At 36.4% G+C, this 21,187-nt stretch overlaps 1 protein-coding gene across 6 annotated transcripts in view; it reads left to right on the forward strand.

The window, feature by feature from the left end:
* The window catches only part of Dnah11 (dynein axonemal heavy chain 11), a 298,369-nt gene that overhangs the window by 89,744 nt on the left and 187,438 nt on the right, over positions 1-21,187 (forward strand). For all 6 annotated transcript variants that reach the window (XM_063239334.1, XM_063239325.1, XM_013152435.3 and 3 more), the window contains exon 31: positions 20,781-20,912. In XM_063239334.1, the coding sequence (XP_063095404.1) occupies positions 20,781-20,912 (132 nt within the window). The remainder of the gene's footprint in view (positions 1-20,780; positions 20,913-21,187) is intronic.

The following is a 21,187-nucleotide window of genomic DNA, read 5'->3' on the forward strand; positions in this document are numbered from 1 at the left end:
TTTTGGAGGAAGGCCCAGTCTTGATTTTCCATGGTTAGGAAGCTGGGGTATTGATTTTTATTTAGTAAATTTAAAGTTATATGATTCAATTTCTTTCAAACATCTTTGTCTTCCTTTAATTCTGAGTTTTTTCTTTTAACTGTCTCTTGCCTCCAGCTTGTTGTTTTGTGATTACTAGATATTGCTGAAAACAGCAAATGACATTTTATAGGTGTTTATGTCAACTTTACTATTCTCAAGATTGACTTCTGTATTATACATTAAAGATGAAGACAATAAATAAGATGAAAGAATAGCTTTAAAAAAAATCAATGAATTTGCTTCCCAGACAAAAATTATTGACAAATACTGCATACAGTTACAGGGTTTTACCCTGCTTTTCAAATTTACTAGCCTGAAGAGTAAATAAATGGCTTGACTCTTCATTTACATGTTTTTATTCCATTTTGGAAAATCCTTATTTCTGATTTGAGTAGTTTCTTTCCTCCGTTTTCCTCTATTTTCTTCTTGTAGAACTGTATTAATGGTAGTGTCTTAGAACTTCTCATCCTCCTTTCTGTATTACTGTACTTCATGTTTTCCAGCTCTGAAACTTTTTACACTGTGATTCAGATGTTCTCTGAAATTCACATTTAAATTCCTTAGTTGTTTGTTAATTGTTGCAGGTGATTAAGAAAAAGGAATCTTAGGGTGCAATTCTGAAAGTTTGAATCTGAACCCCTGCCATGTATTTATTAGCTGTGAGGCCATAGGCAAACTAATTTACTGCTCTAGCCCTTAGTTTTATCATCTGCAAAGCAAGGATAGAGACAATAACTGCATCGTAGTGTAGTTAGAAGGATTAAGTTAGTTAAAGTATGTAAAATACTATTGAAAGTGGCTGATGGAGTGTGAGAGGAGAGGATTCAGGGCGCACATGAATGGGCGGCATTGAACCCAACTGCACTATACAGTTCTAAACACCTTGACACTAATGCAAAGAATATTTGGAGTGGAATTAATTCAGTTATAGAGATACTAATACATAAATCCATCTTTAGGGCTACTACTGCTGCAAAAGGAATCTAGGCTTGCCTTAAACACTGGAGCTTACATTGGAGCAAACAAAGCTGAGAAAAACAAGACAGCAATTTTATGGGGGAGACAATTCATTTAAAATGTGGCAAAATTTAAGCACAATGTGACAAAGCATTGCTGTTGCTATGCTATGAAACTGATGACAGTGACATTTGTGTCTAATGTGGCACAGAGTTCATATGAGTTTTCCCTAAGAATTTATCATGAAAAAAATTTACAGAAAATTTGAAAGATTTTTATAGTAACTTCTGCCTACTCTAAATCTAGTTTATACTTAGCATTTTGTTTTATGTTCTTTATCACTTGTATTCTTTTTTTTTTTAATTTTATTTAAGGAGAAAAGAAAAAAAAAGCAGGGAAAGGGTACAAGTTATACAGATTTACAGAAAAAAAATGAACAGTAGGAAATCACTAGTTAATGGATTACATATTGTCATCTTAGAAATAATTGTTCAAGTCACAAAATTAAAGCTTGTAAAGTGGACATTCCATCAATGATACTGCAAACAGTTCTGTTCATTGATCCAATAAAACTCTGTGATATCATTTTCTATCTTATACACTTAAATATACATGCAGTTATATAGTTTAGAGCACTTTCTTTTCCTCTCTTTTGTACCATGACTATTACACATTTTGGGTTTCATTGCTCCCACGGTTCTTATTACTTTTTTGGAAGAGAGTAAAACCAAATGTGACATAACAGAACAGAATCGGTCAAGTCAAAAGGGTGGACATAATAGATAATGTAAAAACATAATACAGGTGATCAACAATGGTTACCATAATGTCTCCCGCTATCTCTAATAGAATTGCCTATATCATTAGTTATAATACAATTGAACAAAACAGTAAAGAATAAAACCGACAAAACCAAAACATTGGAGACATTGTAGGTCTTCAAAAGTAGCTAAAAGTCAACAAGAATGGGCGTCATAATGAATCTCATTATCTTCACAGCTGATGCCTAAACTTTCGAACCTGATACTATCCAGCAAAACAGAATAGGGGAACATCAGTTAAAAACCAGATGGTGAGAGTAATACAGGGCTTTAAATCAAGGTAATGAAAAGTCAAAATGGGTTACTATAATATATCCTGCTATTTTTTTCCTTTAATTAAAAGGATAAAGATAAAAAAGTAAATAATGGAGTGGAGATTGAGATAAAAGAGGGCATAACAACGAAACAGCGCAGATCAAAACATAACCATTTAAGCAGAATAGTGTTTCACCACCAGATAATCCTAACCTAAAAGTAGTTACCATATTGTTTCTTTCTTTGAAATCCTTGAGTACAACTTCGTATACTGTAGCATTAAGTATATCAAAACAATGTAAAACCATTCAAGAGAATGACAGCATTACAGAGTATTTAGAATCGACTAACAGAAAATGAACAATGGTTTCTGTATAATCTCCTTGTCTTTAAAAGGTTTTTGCTTATACTATCGTACATAATAAAATCCAATAAGATACAGCCTATTTAGATCATTGGAGACAGAAGGACAAAAGCTAGATGAGACTTCAAAACCAGATGATACTAAATCAGTATTACCTATTAAGATGTCATTTTCTCCAAAATAGCTGTTCCTATCATCCAATCTTCTCTGCCTCATTTCTGTTGAGCTCTTTTTCTGTCAGTAGCTGTCAGTTTGTCTTCTTCATTTTGTTCTCTGCTCCATTTGTTGTGGCCTCCCCGCCACTATTTCTGGGTTCTTTGTATTTTTCTTTTTTTAGAATATCCTGCAATACTTTCTGTAGAGTTGAATTGGTGGTTGCAAATTCCCCCAGTTCCTCTTTATCCTGGAAGCACCTTGTTTTTCCATCAATTTCCAGGGACAGTTGTGCAGGATATCTCAATCTTGGCTGGAGATTATTATCTTTCAATGCTTGAATTATTTCCCCCCACGCTCTTCGTGATTTGATGGTTTGTGCAGAGAAATCTGCTGTAATTCTGATGGGTGTTCCCTTGTAAGTGGTCTGTTTCTTGTCTCTTACAGCTTTTAATATTCTGTTCTTGTATTGAATTTCTGGAATTTTTATTATTATATGCCTGGGTGTTGCTCTGTTTGGGTTGTAGGTAGCTGGGGTCCTGTATGCCTCATACATCTGAGTATCTTTACCTTTTGCTAAATTAGGAAAATTCTCCTGGATTATTTCTGTGAGTAGCTTTTGTAGTTCACTTGTTTGCATCCCTACTTCTTCTTTTATGTTCTTAATCCTTAAGTTATGGATCCTCTTATCATCTTCTTGTCTTTGTATTATTGCTGTTTGTTTCTTTGTTATTTTTAAGAAGTTTTTCATTTCATTCTCCCATATTACAAGTCTGCCCTCCAGTTCAGATAGTCTGTCCTTAGTTTCTTTCAAGCTGTTATGCCAGTCTTCGATAGACTTCTTAGTATCTTGGTAGTCCCTTTGAACCTGCTTCACGTATTCTATGCTTTCTCTGTTTTCTCCATCAAACAATTCTCCCCTTTTTTTCTGTTCTTCCATTCCACCACCTGTTTTTTCTTGGATGGTGCTTAGCATTTCTCTAACTATTCTGCATACTTCTAGCTTCAGGTCGTTGATAACTTCATTCCTGAATTGGTCTATGAGGCTCTCTATATGGTGCCTTATGTGTATTGGTGCGGTGTCTGCTATTGCCTGTTTCTCAGAATTGGGGGCCGAGGAGCCTTTCTTGTTGCTGCCTCTTCCCATGCTGCCTCTTCTTCTCTGTTCCTTATATATGCAAGCTTATATAAGAGGCCCAGCTTCTCTCCCAGTCAGCCACAGCCTGATCGAATTGCGCCAGTTAGGTGTTCCCGCTCACCGCTGCGCACCAGGGAGTTACGGACCGGGCAGCCTGCGCGTCTCCCCTCCCGGCCACCGTCAGGCTCTGGGATCTGGGTTGGGACAGTCTACCAGGTCCGCCGGCAGCGTCACGCAGGCCAGGCACTTTTCACCAATCCCGCCCGAGAGGGGGATGTGTGACTGGAGTCGCCACCGCGCCCTGCTCCCGCAGGACTGCCCGGGCCCAGAAAGTCCTCTGCTGGAGTCAAACTGTGGTAGAGTGTCAGTTTCTCTCACTCACCTCACCTCAAGTCAGTGCACACCTCCCTGCCGTTCGCAGATTGCCGTTCTCAGAGCTTCCGCGCGTCTCTCTCCTTGCCGAGCCGCTGTAGAGGCAGCCAGCCGCTGCGCGGCGGGAAACCCAAATCGCGGCTTACAATGGCGCGGTTCCAGCCTCCACACCGAGTCTTTTCTGTTCCTGTTTTAGCACCAGGACTGCATTCCAAGTTGGCTTCTCTCAGCCCAGTTCATTCCTGAGTCAGCAGAGCATATCTCCACCTGCTTATGTCTCCTTAGTCCGCACCATTCCTGGCTTCTGAGCCGAGTCTTTCAGAGAGCCGCCGGTAGTTGCTGTTATCTGTCCGCCATGTTCTCCCGGAAGAGTCAAATGGCAACTTAATTGTGTGTACTGAGCAATTGGCTAGATCTTACATCTTTGACATCCTCCATAATATATTAAAAGATCTGCAATACAGTGTTTCTTAGTGCTGGTCTTCCTCTTTTCTACGTTAGAGATAGACAAGCCCAATGTGGGCGCGTCTGGAGACCTAAGACCCTGAGGCACCCGCGGTAACATTAACAGGTGACCTGACCCCGCCGAGGGAAAAGCCATGAGGACCTCGGGGTCTGGAGCTGGGCGGGAGGCTGCAGCTCCCAGAGCTCATTCTGCCGCCTCCTCTCAGACCTCAGCCCGACCCCATCCCTTCCCCGGCTTCCGTCCCACAGCATCACCACTGTGTGTCTTTCCGGTCTGCAAGAGTCCTTCCATGAGGCCTGTAGGCCGTAGAAGTCTCAGTAAGCAGTCTAGCCGGGACAGAAATTCTCAGCACTACGTTGTGGTCAGGGCAGCCATGACACCGTATCACTTGTATTCTTATCACATTATTTTCTTCATCTGTTCTTTAGCCAATGCTTTATGCATCCATCATCCATTTTCTATTTTATGACTGTCACAGGAAGCTGTAGATAGACATAATTGTTCTGTTGTGGCTTTCAGGTATGTCTTTGTCATGAGGGGAGGGAACTGCCTACTCCCCACCAATCCCTTTTTACCCCTTCCTCCATTTCTATCACTCATGTTTAACTGTGTACTTTACATTTTAGTGTATCTTGTTTTGTTTAAAATTCCTGTATATTGATAAACTATCCATGTCAGCTAATCCAGTGTGTTGTAATATCTTCCTCCTTCTCTTTTCCTTTCCTTCCCCTTCTCCTCCTCCTCAACCTTCTCCTCTTCTTTCTCTTCTGCCTCTTCCTCCTTATTGTCAATACTGACTGGATAGATTGTTTTTTAAAAATTTTTGACTTGTTAATACTATGGCAGTAAACAGGTTGATATATCCCTACAGTACACATTTCTCCCCATTTTCCCAGGGTGAAATTCCAGATATAAAATTGCTAGGTCAAACTTTTGAAAGATAAACCAAATTCACCTTCCAAGTATCAATATGTAAGAAATTTCCAATTGCCCCCCATGAAAAATGTTGGTTTGATTCTTGAATGTTTTGTTGTTGTTCTGAAAACTAAAGTTACATTCCAGGGGCTTTAACTTAATCACTAATTAACAAAATTTAGCTTTCTTTTCTCTCAATATTTTTTTAAGTTTTCCATTTTGTTTAAAGGTTTATAACTCTGTGTGCACATGTGCGCCTTTGGTGTGTCTGTGTGCATGTATGAGATGGGAAGTATAGAAAGGTAGAAACAGTATGGGCTGTGAAGAAAGCATTTATTTCTTTAATTTATAAAACACAGTTTAGTAAAAATTGGAATGTTTTGACAAACCAGCCAGTTTCTTTCAATGTAATGTCTTAGTTCTGTAACTGATAGTAATGTACATGTTAGAGAAGTTAATCTTTGCATGCCATTAAACCTGTGCTTTGGGTTATGTAAGTGTGCACATCTAAGTTGAAATCCCTTTAGTGTTCCTCCTTTTAAAAATGAATGTAACCATTTGCTGGAGTGTGTTTTTAATTAAAATTACTAATATCATGAGCAGTTTTTAAAATGAACTTCAGTCCTTAAAGTAGTTTAATTTTAGGACTAGAGATCAGGGTTGATGGCTTGAGCAATTTCTTTCCTTAGTTCTTGCTCGCAATTATGGTGCAATACATAAACTAAGATAATTATTTTAAAATCTGATTTCTTACCCTGAGACCTGTTATGACTGCATGTTTAATATCACCGGGACTAGTAGTAAAGATACAGCCTTTCAGATGTGCATCCCTGAATTGTCAGTCTTTGAAAATATGACAAATTTAATTTTTCAGATTGAAAGTTCTTTGGCAAAACTATTTTGTTTTGGAGGCTTGGTACCCAGTGAAAATTTTTCCTCTTCTTTATTATTGAGCTTTGGGAAAAATCATTAAACAAGAGATAGAAGCATTTTGTACTTTAACAGTAATTGTAAAGTTATGAGGCATTTCCCAGAGAGCTTTTGATAACACTAATGAGAAATTTTTCTCATTAACCATCGATGGAACACAAAGACCGACTCAGAAATACTTAATAAAAGAAAGAGAGCTTTATTATGCTGTTTAAAAGTAACTTTGGGCCTCACTTTTTAGTCACTGAGAAATTATGTTATAAAAATTGGTTAAAAAACTGGTAATGCTTACTTTGCATGACCTTTATTACCTGAATAGGGCTGTCTGTTTTAGGGCTACTCAGGATCCATTGAATACGAGTTTTGAGGATTTGGAGAATTTTGTTGTTGTTTCTCACTGTGTATAAATGTGATCTGATAGCCTCGTGCCCTGTAATCTACAACCCATGATAAGACTATGAGGGAGCACTTTTTACTTTCCCTTGCAAAATTACAGTTGATTGTTGGTATCCATAGGTTTCCTATTTGTGAATTCAATCAATGTGGATTGAAAATGTTGAAAAAGGTATACTGAACATGTACATACTTTTTCATGTCCTAATTGCCTAAACAGTACAGTATAAAGTATTAGGTATTATGAAAAAAGTAAAAATCATTTAAATTATAGAGAAGATGTACATAAGTTATAAACAGACCTGCACCATTTTATATCAGGGGCTTGAGCATATTTGGAGTTCGGTATCCAAGGAGAGAGAGAGAAGCCCCTGGGAAGTGTCCTCTGTGGACACCAAAGATGATGAAGCATGTGAGAAAAATGTTATTTTCTAGAAATGTTATTTCTAGAAATATTGTACCAAGCCAGATAATCTGAGGAATTTCTGGAAGTTAGCCAACTATGAAATGGAACTAATGGATAATTAAGAGCAAAGAAAAGCAGCCAAATATAAACGCCCATCAATTGAGGAATGGATAAAAAAAGATGTGGTATTTTTGTACAATGGAGTATGACTCAGCTATACAGAAAGACAAATTTGAGGTTTTTATAGATAAATGGATACAATTAGAAAGCATACTCACAAGTGAATAAATCAAACTCATGTAAACATATTGTCTCCCTTGTATAAGAAACTGAAAGAGTAAATGAGATCCAAAAGTTAAAGTAGATATTGTGAAAGGAAAAGGAACTGCTCAAAAGGAAAGAACAACTGGGAAGGGGAAGAAGAGAAAAGAACAAGAAAAAATTATATATATATACACACACATACATACAGAAGATAGCTAAGATAATTATATTACTACTTCTATTAGTTCATAGAAAAAAGTGAGCATTTATATTGTTTGATCTGTTTTGCATGCCTTTATCTTGTCATCTGAGCAACTATTTCGAGGATAACAATATACAACATAGTGACCATTGTTAATTTCCTATCTTGCTTTGAAATCCTATTTTTGTTGGTTTGTTTTTATTGTTTTGTTTTCTTTTAATCTCTTTAAAATATAAAAAACAAAAGTGAGAAATCCATAGTCAAATAGGCACTGGTTCTCCTATTTTAATCAAACAAAATTGGAAAATTTACAAATTCAAGTTCAACAAATACAAAAACAAAACAAAACAAAAAAAAGCCTGAGCGTCCATGGTCAGTGATAAAGTATAGGTGAGATGGATAATTGTACAGCCCAAGAGATTACCAGCAGAGGTCTTTGGTCCCAGAAGTACTTGCATACAGCATAAGCCATGAATAGGGAATTTCACCATGAATATATTGATTGTAGAAAAGAGGTTGAATGACTTTTTCTCTGAAACAGATGGTAAATGCGTTACTGTTTCACAACTACATATTTTTGCTGGGGTGTTGGGAAAGAAGCTATAGGTAAAATTATAAGTGAATAGGTAGGGCTGGGTACCAATAAAATTTTATAAGAACAGATTGTAGGTCAGATTTAGTTGCCTGTACTTTGCTACCTGAGCTTTAGAGAAAAAAGAACAGTTACATTAGTAATTTAGGAGCCTTTAATAACAGAGGTGAGAAAAAATGGATTTATCATTCACACGTGTCATGAAACTTCAGTCTGATTCATTAATACAGTAGTTGGGTTCTTTGAACAGTTTTGACAGTTCAAGATAAAGAGAAAAACATATAGATAGAGAATGAAAACATCCCTGTAAATAAAAGATTTAAATATCACTATGCAAGTTTGTGATATGTTTCACTATATAACTACATGATATTTAATTCAAAAATTCCAAATGAAAGGGATGACTTTCTTTGAATAGTTTTTCTAGAATCAATTCAAGATGCATGAGAAAATTCAAACAGATCATTAGCCACAGAATAATTGAAATTGTAGTCAGTGATGTGTACCTCTAAATAGAGCCTTGCTTTCACAATTATCCTGAACATTTAAAAGAACAAATAAATATACTGCCTCAGTTTCTCTAGAGGATAAACAAAGATAGAAAGATTTCCTACATTTTTATGAAGTTCTAATAAACTTTATACAAAAACAGACAATGACAATAATAGAATACAAAAATCTATGAGTGAATCTCAAATTAGCATATTTGGGGGCTGGATTTTTCTTTTAACGTTGTAGATATTTAGAGGTCTCACATTTGTATAGGTCTCACATTTGTACACAACTTATGAGCAGAAATACTGATAGTTGTTCTGTACTGTTTTTCCAAGAATGTTTGTATAGTGAACATTTCTGAAGATACAGTATCTCAAAGGAAAGAATAGATTGGTTTATGCTCTGTTATAAAGCTCTAGGGCAAATATTAAGTAGGTTTATTGTCTTTTATGTAAGATTTGTACTCTCACAACTTAAAATACTCCCCTGTAACACAGCTTTCTGCATAATCTGGCTTGTTCTGAATAACCTTTGAAAGTCTCCATTTAGAGAACCAGGCACGAATGCAGAAGCTCTGTTAGTAAGTACTCCTGTAACTCCTGAGAATAATAAGTTGTCCTCTGTCTCCAATCCAGGTATCTCTGTGTCTTTTGCAAGCACCCATAAACCTTGTGGCAGGCTAACAGGGTAGCTTGCACGTACAGTAGATTATGGACCTGTCACATTCTCCATAAATTTTTGAGATCGATCTGTATGGGTATATGTATTTACTGTGTATTCTTTTTAGGGCTTAGTTGTATTCTATTATAACACTATACTGCAGTTTTTTCTGTGCATCCTGTTAATTAACATTTGGGTTTCCTCTTTGGGTCTTAAAGACTGCTTTAAATATTCTTGAAAAAGTTTTCTGTGGTCATATATTTTCATTTCACCTGGGTAAATACCTAAAAGTTAAGTTGCTTGATAGTGAAGAAAAAAATACACGCAAGTGCACGCACACACACACACACACACACACACACACACACACACATTTAACCATTTAAGAAACAGGTAAATAATTCTGTATCATTTTAGCCCATCATAATGTAACAGAATTTCACTTGCTTCATATATTTTCCTTTATTTGGTAGTGTTATTCTTTATAATTACTTTTATTCAGGTAGCTATAAAATAGTATCTTAGTGCTATTTATTTTGCATTTCTCTCATCTAAAAATGTTAAGCAATTTTTCATGTACTGTCATTTTGTCCTCTACTATGAAGTATCTGCTCAAATTTTTGGCTTCATTTTTTAAAAAATTAGGTGGTTTCCCTTTTGTTGATTGCAAGATTTATTTATTTTGGATTTAAGTCCTTTGTCAGACTGAATGGACTGCTTATTTTTAATGATAAACATTATAAGTAGGAAGCTGTGATTTTGATACACCAAAGTTTCCTTTCATTGCTGGTACTTTTTGTGTTGTATACTGTATAAGAAATTTTTTATTTTAATTTATGACTGTGAGTTCTTCTTTTAGAACCATGGTTCATACCTTTCCTTTTTCCATTCTGCTAACTTGGCATCTTGGTGGGAACTCAAATAACTGTATACATGTGATCTCTCTGCAGTCTCACTAGTTTGTTACTAGATTGTTCTGCCCTTCCACCAAATCCACGGGCTTGGATCTTATAGTAGCCATGACATATTTCATATGTCTTCAAGCGTGCTTTCCTCCACTCCCCAGCATTGTTTGGACTACACTAGGATATTGTCTGTAAAAACATTACTATTATTGTCTTAAATTTCAAAGCCTAATTGATTTTAGCCTCATTAAGTTTTGAGTGGGAGAGCATTGAATCTGAGTTTGGGAAGCACAGACATCTTCATGATGTTGGTTCTTATAATCTAAGAACATTGCATATCTCTGCGTAGGTTATCTTTAATGTTTCTTAACTTTTTCAATAATTTTTAATGAAGACATTCTTTTTAATGTACCCTTCTTAATAGATTTAGTTAGGGTATGTGGTATGTTTTGATTTTATTTTATATATTGATTTTTAAATTTTATTTTCCAGTGTCTCTGGCTAGTAATAGGAATATATTGATTTTTAAAGATGTACCTTGTGTTTTGGTAGTTTGTCAAATCTGCTTACTACGTTTAGTTTTTTACAAAACCATGTAGGCTCAATAGGGCTTTCTAGTGTGTGGCCATACCGTGTCTAAGTAATGATAATTTTTTCTCTTCTTTTCTTGAGTTAGTGAATTGGCTAGGACAGTAATGGTGAACCTTCTAGAGCTCTCAGTGAAGATAAAACAGGCTGCTGCAGCATGTGTGCCATAGGTTCACCTCCAGTACCATGTTGAGTGGAAGCAGTGAAACTTCCTTGCTCTGTTATCAGTCTTAGGGAAGCATAATTTAATGTTTCATTATTAAGTCTGATACTAGTTTTATATTTTTGAAAATAATTTATCATATAAGGGAAAATCCCTGCATTACTATATCGAGAGTTCTAGTCTTGAAAAGACTTTCAGCCTCTTCAATTTGAGACTACTGGGTCATGTATGTGTTTCCTTTTTTCACTGTGGTGATGTGTGTGTGGATGTGTATATGTGCATGTACTGGGACTGGAATCTGTGACCTCATAAATGCTAAGCGTGGGATCAATGAGCTACTACCTCAGCCTCATGGGGAATTTTTGGATATTAAGCAACTTTGAATTTTTGACAATGGTCTCCATTTTGTTGTGCTATTTTATTCTTTATACATGTTTATATTTCTTTTTCTTGTTTTGTTAGTATTTTGTTAGTGAATTCTGCCTTTGTTTATCAGCAACATCCACCTATATTTCTTTCTGTGTAATGTGCTTGTCAGGATTGGAGATCTGGCTATCCTCAAAAGGGACTGGGAAGCACCCCATTCCCATCCATTTTATGAAAGAGTTTGTGATAGACATCAGTGGTGATGCCACCGAGCCTGGGGATTCTCCGTGGAACTTTTTTCTTTAACTATAAATAGATTTCTTTATACGTATGTAGCTACTTAGCTTTTAGGGTTCCATTTCTTAGAATACTTTTGGGAATTTGTATTTTTCAAAGAGTTTGCCCATTTTCTCTAAGTCAGAGGTTGGCAAATTACAGCCCTCTGTCTGGGTCAGGCATGGTGCCTGTGATTTATGGCTGCTTTCATATATGGCAGCAATTGGAGCAGTCATGGCAGAGACTGCATGAGGTCCTGAGACAACCTGAAATAGTTACTGTCTGTCCTGGCCCTTTACAGAAAGAAATTTCTCTGTCCTTGATCTAAGTTTGCTGATTTATTGACATAACTTTTTAATATGATCTCAACATTGTCCATAACTGTCTGGAAGATGTGGTCTGATGTTCCATTTTTATTCCTGGTATTGGTCATTTGTATTCTTTCTTTTCTTAATCAGGCTTTTGGGTATTTATCAATTTTATTTCTGTTTTCTTTCTCCTTTGATTTTGAGTATCGGGTATTTTATATTAGTAACAAAAAAATCCTTTGATTCTGTGGATTTTTCTCTATTGCTTTCTATTTCTCTATGTTTATCATTTTCATTTTGGTTATTTCCTTTTTGTACTGACTTTGAGTTTAATTTGTTGCTCTATTTAAAATAGGAGCTTAGATTATTACCTTCATACCAGTTTTCTTCTAATATAAGCATTTGAAGGAATCTTTGTAACTTGATATAAAATATCTATCAGAAACCCACAGAGAAAATCATACTTAATGTAAAACATTAAAATAATTTCCATTAGTGTCATAAATGAGGTAATTATGCTATCTCCAACTTTCATTGCTCAATATTGTGCTGGTGGTTTTAGCCATATGCTTAGAGGAGAAGTGGAAAGGAAGGCAAAAATTCAGATTCCACTACACATGCTCTGATCATTTCAAAGGGTGTGGTACTTGGTCTATGGTCCATTTTACAGTTTGCTTTGTTCTTATTGGCAGAAATAAAAATCTATTTTATTTCTGATTTTGCTGAAGGTGGAACATTGATGGATTCTGGATTATAGATTCTTCCTGCTTAGAAAACAAGAACTTCAGTGCTAAATCCAGTTGGAAAGGGGTCAAGAGATCTGGTAGCTGATACCCAAAGTGCTGCCATAGTTACATTGTAAAGTGCATTTTAATTTGCCAAATTGGAGAGTACAAGCTTACGACACAATGTTTCTGCTGACTTGTCTTTTCCAGGTTCCTTGTCACCATGGCCTAGGGGTCCAGAGACAGGGAAGTCTGCAGGGAGATGCAAGTAAAATTAAAGTACTTCTGATGGAAGGGAAATACTCTTTCTGTGTTGCTTTATTTAATCCTATAGTGTTTGGGAATGTAGCTCATTAAGTTCATGTTTATGGCTGTTTTATACCATCCTATCATATGAGCTGGTCAGGACAGAATTGAGGGTCACTTACCATCAGGCATCAGGAACACCCAATTCTCTGACCTTGAGTGTACTACATTCTGTCCCTGACACAGTCCTTCTTGATGAGACAACTGTCATCACAGCCTGTCCTCTTCAGGAGCACCATAGTTCCTTAGTGTCATGGCTTGTGTCCCCCCCAAAGCCTTGTGCAGTCATAAATGGGGGTGAATCTAGAGTGTGTGATTGATTCATGGTGCAATGCTAGGATTAAAGGTGCTGGGATTAAGGGTGGGTGATTGCTAAATCAGTCCACTAGTTGGTTTGGCACTGCCCTAATCCCATATATCATGTAAGGAACAGTAAGAGGCTTGCATTGTCCCTTTCTTGCTCTGCTCCCTTCCACCTGCCATAAACTGTTTCTCCTCTGTGATGCCGCCTGCCATATCACTCTGCCTTACAGCCAGCTGATTCTGAACTGAAAACTCTATAAACTGTGAGCTAAGTAAACCTTTCTCCTTTGACTTTGAATATCAGGTATTTTGTATTAGTAACAAAAGAAAAATAACTAAGAGACTTAAATCTGGGTATCATCTAAACTGCAACAGCGATCAGGATTCAACTCTTCATCTTAAACAATTCTCTACTGACCTGAAGGAAAAAACCTGATAGCTGGGGGACACCAGGTCACCTCCTTTCTCTCAGCACAGTCACTGAATGCCATTCTTACCTGTCAAAACTTCCTGTTAATGTTACCTACAGGAAGGTTTAGTGTTTCAAAAACTGACAGTAAAATCTTAGGATTGTGCGCTGATTTCTGACTATTTCTGCAACCTAAGGTAAATGATCTCTGTATAAAATTGAAATAGTAGTTGTACTTCTAATAGAGTTGTTGAGAAATTTGAATTAAAACACATACACAATACACTTCAGTACACACACTGCTTGTCAGATAGCAAGTGCTCAATACATTCCAGTTTCACTACCTGCTGATGTCCTCAGAGAGAAATTAGATGAATGGTACTTGGGCTCCTGTCTCTTGCTCTGCACTGTCCTCCACTAGGATGGAAGTGGCCTCCCGTGGTACAGAGTCATTTCTATCCCTGGTCTCCTTCAGAACTGCTCTGGCCTCTTTCTCTCTTGTGTCCACATTTTTACTCTGATTCATTCCATCAGAAATTACAAATGCTCATGCCCAAGTCTCTCTCACTACTTACAAACAACCAAAAATTGTTCTTGATGCCATACCTTCCATTTCCTGCCCTAGCTGGGTAACCTGTAATATAGTGAACCTGTTGTCTTCGTATCTATATAGCTGTCCTTGGTATTCTGCAAGGACTGGCTCCAGGACTTCCACCAATACCGAAATCCATGAATCCTCAAGTCATTTACAGAAAATAGTATAGTTTTCCTGTATAACCTATGCATATCTGCCTACACTTTAAATCACCTGTAGATGACTTATAATGCTTGACACATTGTAGTCAGGCATTTTAAGTAGTCACTGCATTGTTGAATAGAGTTCTTAAGGGAATAATGACAAGAAAAATAATCTGTGCATCTTCAACATGGACCAATTTTTCCCGCATATTTTCTGTTCATAGTCAGTTGAATCCACACATGGTGATTCATCCATATGAGATGCAGGGCTCAGTGTGTTTGCTCTTTCCCTTTTCTCATTTCTGCAGCTCATTTCAACCACCGAATTGAATGTGCTTAGATTTCCTAGATGTTGCAAATCACTTCCTCCTCCTCAACTGCTCTCTTCCTTTGTATTTATGACTATTTGAATTCCAGTTTTAAAACATGGACTTGTCTTCAGTTTTTCGCACTTCTGTTCTTCTTCTTAAATGTTTCTTTTGCTTCTGGCACTGTCCCGGGCCCCTTTATATTTTATAATCACATCACCCAACTCTAGATAATCTTATTCACTTTTATGATATTCTGTTTTCTTCATAATATTATTGTTGACTTTGACCTCTGACTCTACTCTCTCCTCAAACACAGAGGCACATTAAGTATTTTGTTAGAATTTTCATGGGCATTTCCAGCCTGGAACATCCAGAATACATTCTCTCTTTCTCAAACTAGCTCTCCAATGTTCTCAACTTCAGAAAACACCACCAGCAATTTCCACCTGTTTTCACACTAGAAGTCAGTTCTGTAACCTAGTATACAATCAGCCAGCTACCAGCTCTCTTCATTTGCCCTAAAATATCTGTTCTCATTATCTTCTCAAGCCCTGTATTGAAATCCTAGTCCAATCTGCTCTCCTCTCACCTGGATAACTGTGGCATCTCCTCTCTGGGCTCTTTCTTTCCAGCCCTATTTCGCTTTGATCCATTCTTCATACCACAATCAGAGAAATCTGAAACACAGTCTAATGATCACGCCCTCCCCAACCCATCAGCTGTATTTCATGGGCTTATGTGAAGGGCTCAGATCATCTGCTGGGATCACAATTTCCTCTCCAGCATCTTATGCACCTGCTCTCCCTTTGTTCCCTCCTGCTAGTCTGGAATTGCATTTCCCTCAGAGGGCCACCTGTTCCTTCTCACAGGCTGCCTCCAGTGTATAACCGCTGTCTTCTTGGGTGGCCACTCCCTAATTTCTCCACAATCCAAATCCTACTGATTCTTTAGGTCTTAGCATAAATAGCCTTTCCTGTAAAATACCTTTCTGAGCCCTAGATTAGGGAAGGTTCTATTTCTGCATGCTGTAGAACTGTTTTGTATTTTCCCTAGCCAAACAATTCTAATTATTTATCTACCATTGTCATTGACCTGTGAGCTCTAGAAATAGTAACCATATATGTTTTATAAATGAGTGAGTGGATGAGAACAAAATACTGTGCTGGTGTCATTCATTTGTTTTTTTTTTTTTTTTTTTTCTTCCTAAGTATAATCAGTGTTACTGAGCACATGCTTATTCACTTTTGTGATACTCTGTTTTCTTCTGACGGCTGTGCCAGGTAGGAAAATATAGTGCAGAGTAAGGCAAACATAAGCCTTGATCCTTTAGAACTTATAAAGTATGAGAGACAAATAGTGAACAAGGAAATAGATGAGTGAATGATAAGATACTCAAAAGTTCCATGAGGAGAATAAAATGGGATTTCACAGAATAGTTGGCCAAGGAGGTCCTAAAATAGTAGATCAGGGAAGGCCAGTCAAGGAGGTAATGATGAGCAGATGCTAATTTTAATGGTGAGCAGAAGCTAACCATCCAGCGCTCTTTGTGAGGCAGCTGCTCCTGTGGCTTTGAGGCAACCGTGTTGGGGGCAAGAGAAGCTGGTGCAAGTGGAGTAAAGGGGATGGGAGAGGAGTTTTGTGAATCACAGAAGACTTTGTGCTCCACAGACAAGAGGATGGATTTTTACTGACATTTAGGCTTCTTTCTAATTCCTATTTTCTGAACTTATACTCTAGCTAAAGCTAGGATGTACTGTGAAAATAGTCCTTTTGTGTTTCAGGTGATTTCAGATAATCAACTTTATGCAAGTATCCTTGATCTAGTAGGACATCAGGCAATACTACTATGATGAGATGACGTGATAGGGTATATATGAATATATATGATCCATTAGTTGACAGATTGATTTAAAGAGCTACCAAAAAATGTTCTATATGTCACAGACCATAAACTTGTATACAATTATAGTATGACCACATAATAGTTGTTACCTGATAACACTGCCCAAATAATAAATACTTTATAACTTGTGTTTATTTTTATGGTTACAAAATTTTATTTCTGAAAATGTGTTTTCAGCGTCATCTCAATCTTGAGAGGCAGTATAAAATTCTCATCATATGATGTCACACACATAGTGTTGACAAGTTGTATTTTTAATCATCTTTCATTTGACTGAACTGTTGTGAAAATGAATCAGTAATGAAATCACAGGTTGTTGAGGGGCTAAGACAAGAAATGCATGAAAGCACTTGAAATTATAAATGTTCTTAAATGGTATAAGATATTATTGCTATTTTTAAGTAAATATTGGTAATAGTATGAGATTTGAGATTGTGGAGAATGGATATCTTGACACATGTAAGAAACTGTTTATTGCGAAAAAACACATCTTTGCTAATCAACATGTACTAACTTTATTTAGAAGCTTACTTGTGCGTGATCATTTATCTACCTGGCAAACACACTGAGAGTCTTCAGTGGCTCTGGGGATAAGAGAGTGCCCTTGGCCTTGGAAGAATTTTTAGTCCTTACTACCCAAAGTGGTCTACAGATTCAATGTAACCTGTCAAAATTCCCATGGCATTTTTCATAGACAAAAGAAAAACTTTGAAACTTAGAATTCAGAGTGCATACACTGAATGTATGAACAAAATGATCACTTTGCTTTTGTTAAAGTTTAACTGGATGTTTATGTAATATAAAAATTGACTAATAAGCGCTCTTACCAATGCATATCTTTTGATCTAATAACAAAGCATCATACTGGCTATGAGGCAATATTTCACTATGGGTTTCATTGTCATCTCCCTAACTATTGATGTTGAATATCATTTCACAGACTGCTTGACCAATTTGTATGTCTTTTTTAAAAAATGCCTATTCAAGTCTTTTGTTCATGTTTAAATTAGGCCATTTGCTTTTCTCTATTACCTTGTATTAATTCCTATATTAGAGTATTAACCCCTTACCAGATACATGGTTTGCAAATATTTTTCCCTTTCCATATATTTTTATTTTTTTGATTTTTTGTTGTGCAGAAACTTTTTAGCTTGATATGGTTCTACTTGAGGTTTTTGTACCCTGTATTTTGGTGTCATATCTCAAAAATCACTGCTAAGGTCAATCTTAAGATTTTCCCATATTTCCTCCTAAGAGTTTTACAGTTTTAGATTTCATTGCAAACTTTATATTCATTTTGTGTATGGTTTGAAGTTCCCATTTAGTCTTTTTGCACAGGAATATCCAGTTTTCTCTGAAGCACTTATTGAAAAGACTGTCCTCTCCCAATTCTGTATTTCCTGTGCCTGTATTTAAAATTAGTTGAAAAACTTAATCTCTGGGCTCTTTATTCTCTTCCAAGGCCTACTTATATAGTTTTTATGTCTAGCCAATAATGTTCTGATTACTGTTGCTTGTAATGTAATTTGACATCAGGAATTGTGATATCTCTAGCTTTCTTTTTGCTTAAGATTGCTTTGGCTATTTGAAGTCTTTTGTGGTTCCATACAAATTTTAAGATTTCTTTGCTTTTGTCTGTGAAAAATAACATGGGAAGTTTGACCTAGGTTACCTTGAATATATAGATCACTTTGGGTAGCATGGACTACAAATTCTTCCAACCATAGACATGAGATATCTTTCCACTCATTTTTTTCAGTTTCTTTCTTCAATATTTTATAGTTTGCAGTGTACAGACCCTTCACTTGTTTGGTGGGATTGTGTAGATTAGTATAGTCCTTATGGAAAACAGATTCCTCCAAAAATTAAAAATAAATCTTCCATATGCTCGAGCAATCCCATTTGTGGGTATATATCCAAAGGAAATAAAATTACTGTCTCAGTGCAATATCTGCACTTCCATATTCATTGCAGCATTACTTACGATAGCAAAGGTATGGAAGCGCCCATAGTGTCTTTCAATAGATGGAAAAAGAAAATGTTCTGTCTGCATATATGTACAATGGCATACCAAAAGGCCTTAATGAAGATATAAATCCTGTCATTTGGAATAACTTGGATGAATCTGAAGGATATTATGCTCAGTGAAACTAATCAGACACATAAACATTACTGTGTAATCTCACTTGTGCATGGAATCTTAAAATGTCAAACATACAGACGGAATAAAATGAGGACAGAAAGTAAAGGAAAAGAGGAGCAACTGGTCAAAGCATACAACCTTTGAGTTACAAAATACATTTTTGAAGGCATACAACACAGACAGCTATAGTTAATAACAACTATTATATATTTAGAATTTTCTAAGAACAAAACACAAGTATTCTTACCAAATCAAAAAAACAAAAATAACTGTAAAGTATGATCATGTCAGCTTAATTGTGTAAGCATTTCACAATGTGCATATATCAAAATAGAATGTTGTATTATTAACTATACACAATTTTTTATTGTAGTTATACATCGGTATGGCAAAGCTTTTCTCTGGGTTTGACTTAAGTCTCTGTGAAATACGTCCTGTGCAATCACAGTTCCTCAGACTTGGAGAGTGGTAAGGCCTTATGAAGGCTGAGATGGTAACTGTGAGATGCACCTGGTAAGGCTCAGGCTCTAAAGTCAGACAGTTAGGGTTTGAATCCTCCTATCGCTGGACTGACACAATGGTTTATGTACCTGTGAGTCAGTTTTCTCATCTGTAAATTTAGGATACATACACTGTCAGATAATATAAGCAATATACGTAGTGCATGAAAAACACTGCATTCTCAATTCATATAAACTGTGCATGTTATGATTGTCATCTTCCTGTCTTTTCCTTCCCTTACTACTGTAATTTTATGAGTTTTCTGCAGAGTCCAGCTGTATAGCAATCTCCAGGAATTTTGCAGAGCTTAGCATTTTCTGGAACTTGTCACTAGCATAGTAAGAAACTTGTTTTTGTCAGTAGGCTGTGTAGGTCTGAAAGCTTCTGGTGATCTGCTATGTTCACTTACTACCATCTTTCTCAGGAGGTAACGCTTCTGCCATTGACTGTTCTTTGTAGAGCTAAAGAGAAAAGAGGATAGTTGTGTTTCACAGTAGGGCACCTAGAATAAGCCAAGGCATTTTGGTTTTTATTTTTGTATGTCTGTTTGTTTCCTTGCAAATAAGCCTTAAGTAGGGTAAGGATATCTGTGCTGACAGAACAACTACCTAGAGAATATATTTCAAATATCCTGACCATAAGTTACCATAAGAAATATTTTTATCAGAGCAAGTTCATATGTGTATGTACACTCCCCAAACAGAAATAGTTTCACAGAAGAATGAATACTCTTACAATCTGTAACTAAACATTTCTTTTAGTTCAAGGAATTATCAACCATGTTATTCCATTTCTGTCCTTTACACTCTATAAGAAAAGACCAGCAATTTGAAAAACATTTATGTAAGAGCTCAGTGGACTCAAAGAAGAAGTAAAAAAAAAAAAAGGAATGGGATAATCTTAAATATTTTCTCAGTAATCTTCACTAACTTGTATTTTAAAAAATACAAAACAAACACTAATTGTTTAGATGTATCTTTGTGAAGAAGAAAAAAACTGTTATGTAGCTCTAACTATACCTTTTTAGAAGGTAGTCAAATTTTACCTCATAAAGCGTGCAGTTACTGCTGTTCCAGGGAAGTTGTGAACTAGATCATCACCAGAGGGGAGACTACTCAGTGAAGCCAGGAAACCCTGTTTCTCTCCCTAGCTTTGTGGTTTCTCACTGGTTCACTTATGTTCTCTGTCTCAAATCTGTCCTGTGCATGTGGGGATAATATTTGTCTCTCCCTGGGATTCTTTGAAGACCAGCTGCGATAACAAATTTGAAATTATTTTGTGAACTACAGCACTCTTCACAAATGTGAAGACTATTCGGATGTTAGTTCCTGCATTTGTAATTCTTCCCTCCTTGTAAAAAATTCCTCCTAGATTTCTCAGCTGAATACACTGATTATGCTTTTGCTGGGAGAACTTCCACCTGGTGACAGACAGAAGATCATGACAATTTGTACCATAGATGTCCATGCCAGAGATGTGGTGGGAAAACTTATTTCTCAGAAGGCAAGTCATTCAAAGAAAATTTAATTCTTTGATGTTTCTTGACAGTGCTATGTATTGTTAGAGTAGTTCCAAAGGGTTGTTATTGTTTAGGTCTGTATAATTAGTCCTAAGAAGCTGTAGTTATTTGGGGTACATTGGATGTGGGTTAGCTAATACTGATTATCATTCCAATCTATGAGAATAACACCAAGTGACATCCCAAAGGGTTTTTGCAGCATTAAGAGTCTCAGTCACCTAAATGTCCAAGAAGAAAGACCATAAGAAACTTAGCTTGT

This window comes from Cavia porcellus, unplaced genomic scaffold (assembly GCF_034190915.1).
Source record: "Cavia porcellus strain 051 isolate PalLab524CR breed Dunkin Hartley unplaced genomic scaffold, mCavPor4.1 scaffold_2, whole genome shotgun sequence".
NCBI lineage: Eukaryota > Metazoa > Chordata > Mammalia > Rodentia > Caviidae > Cavia > Cavia porcellus.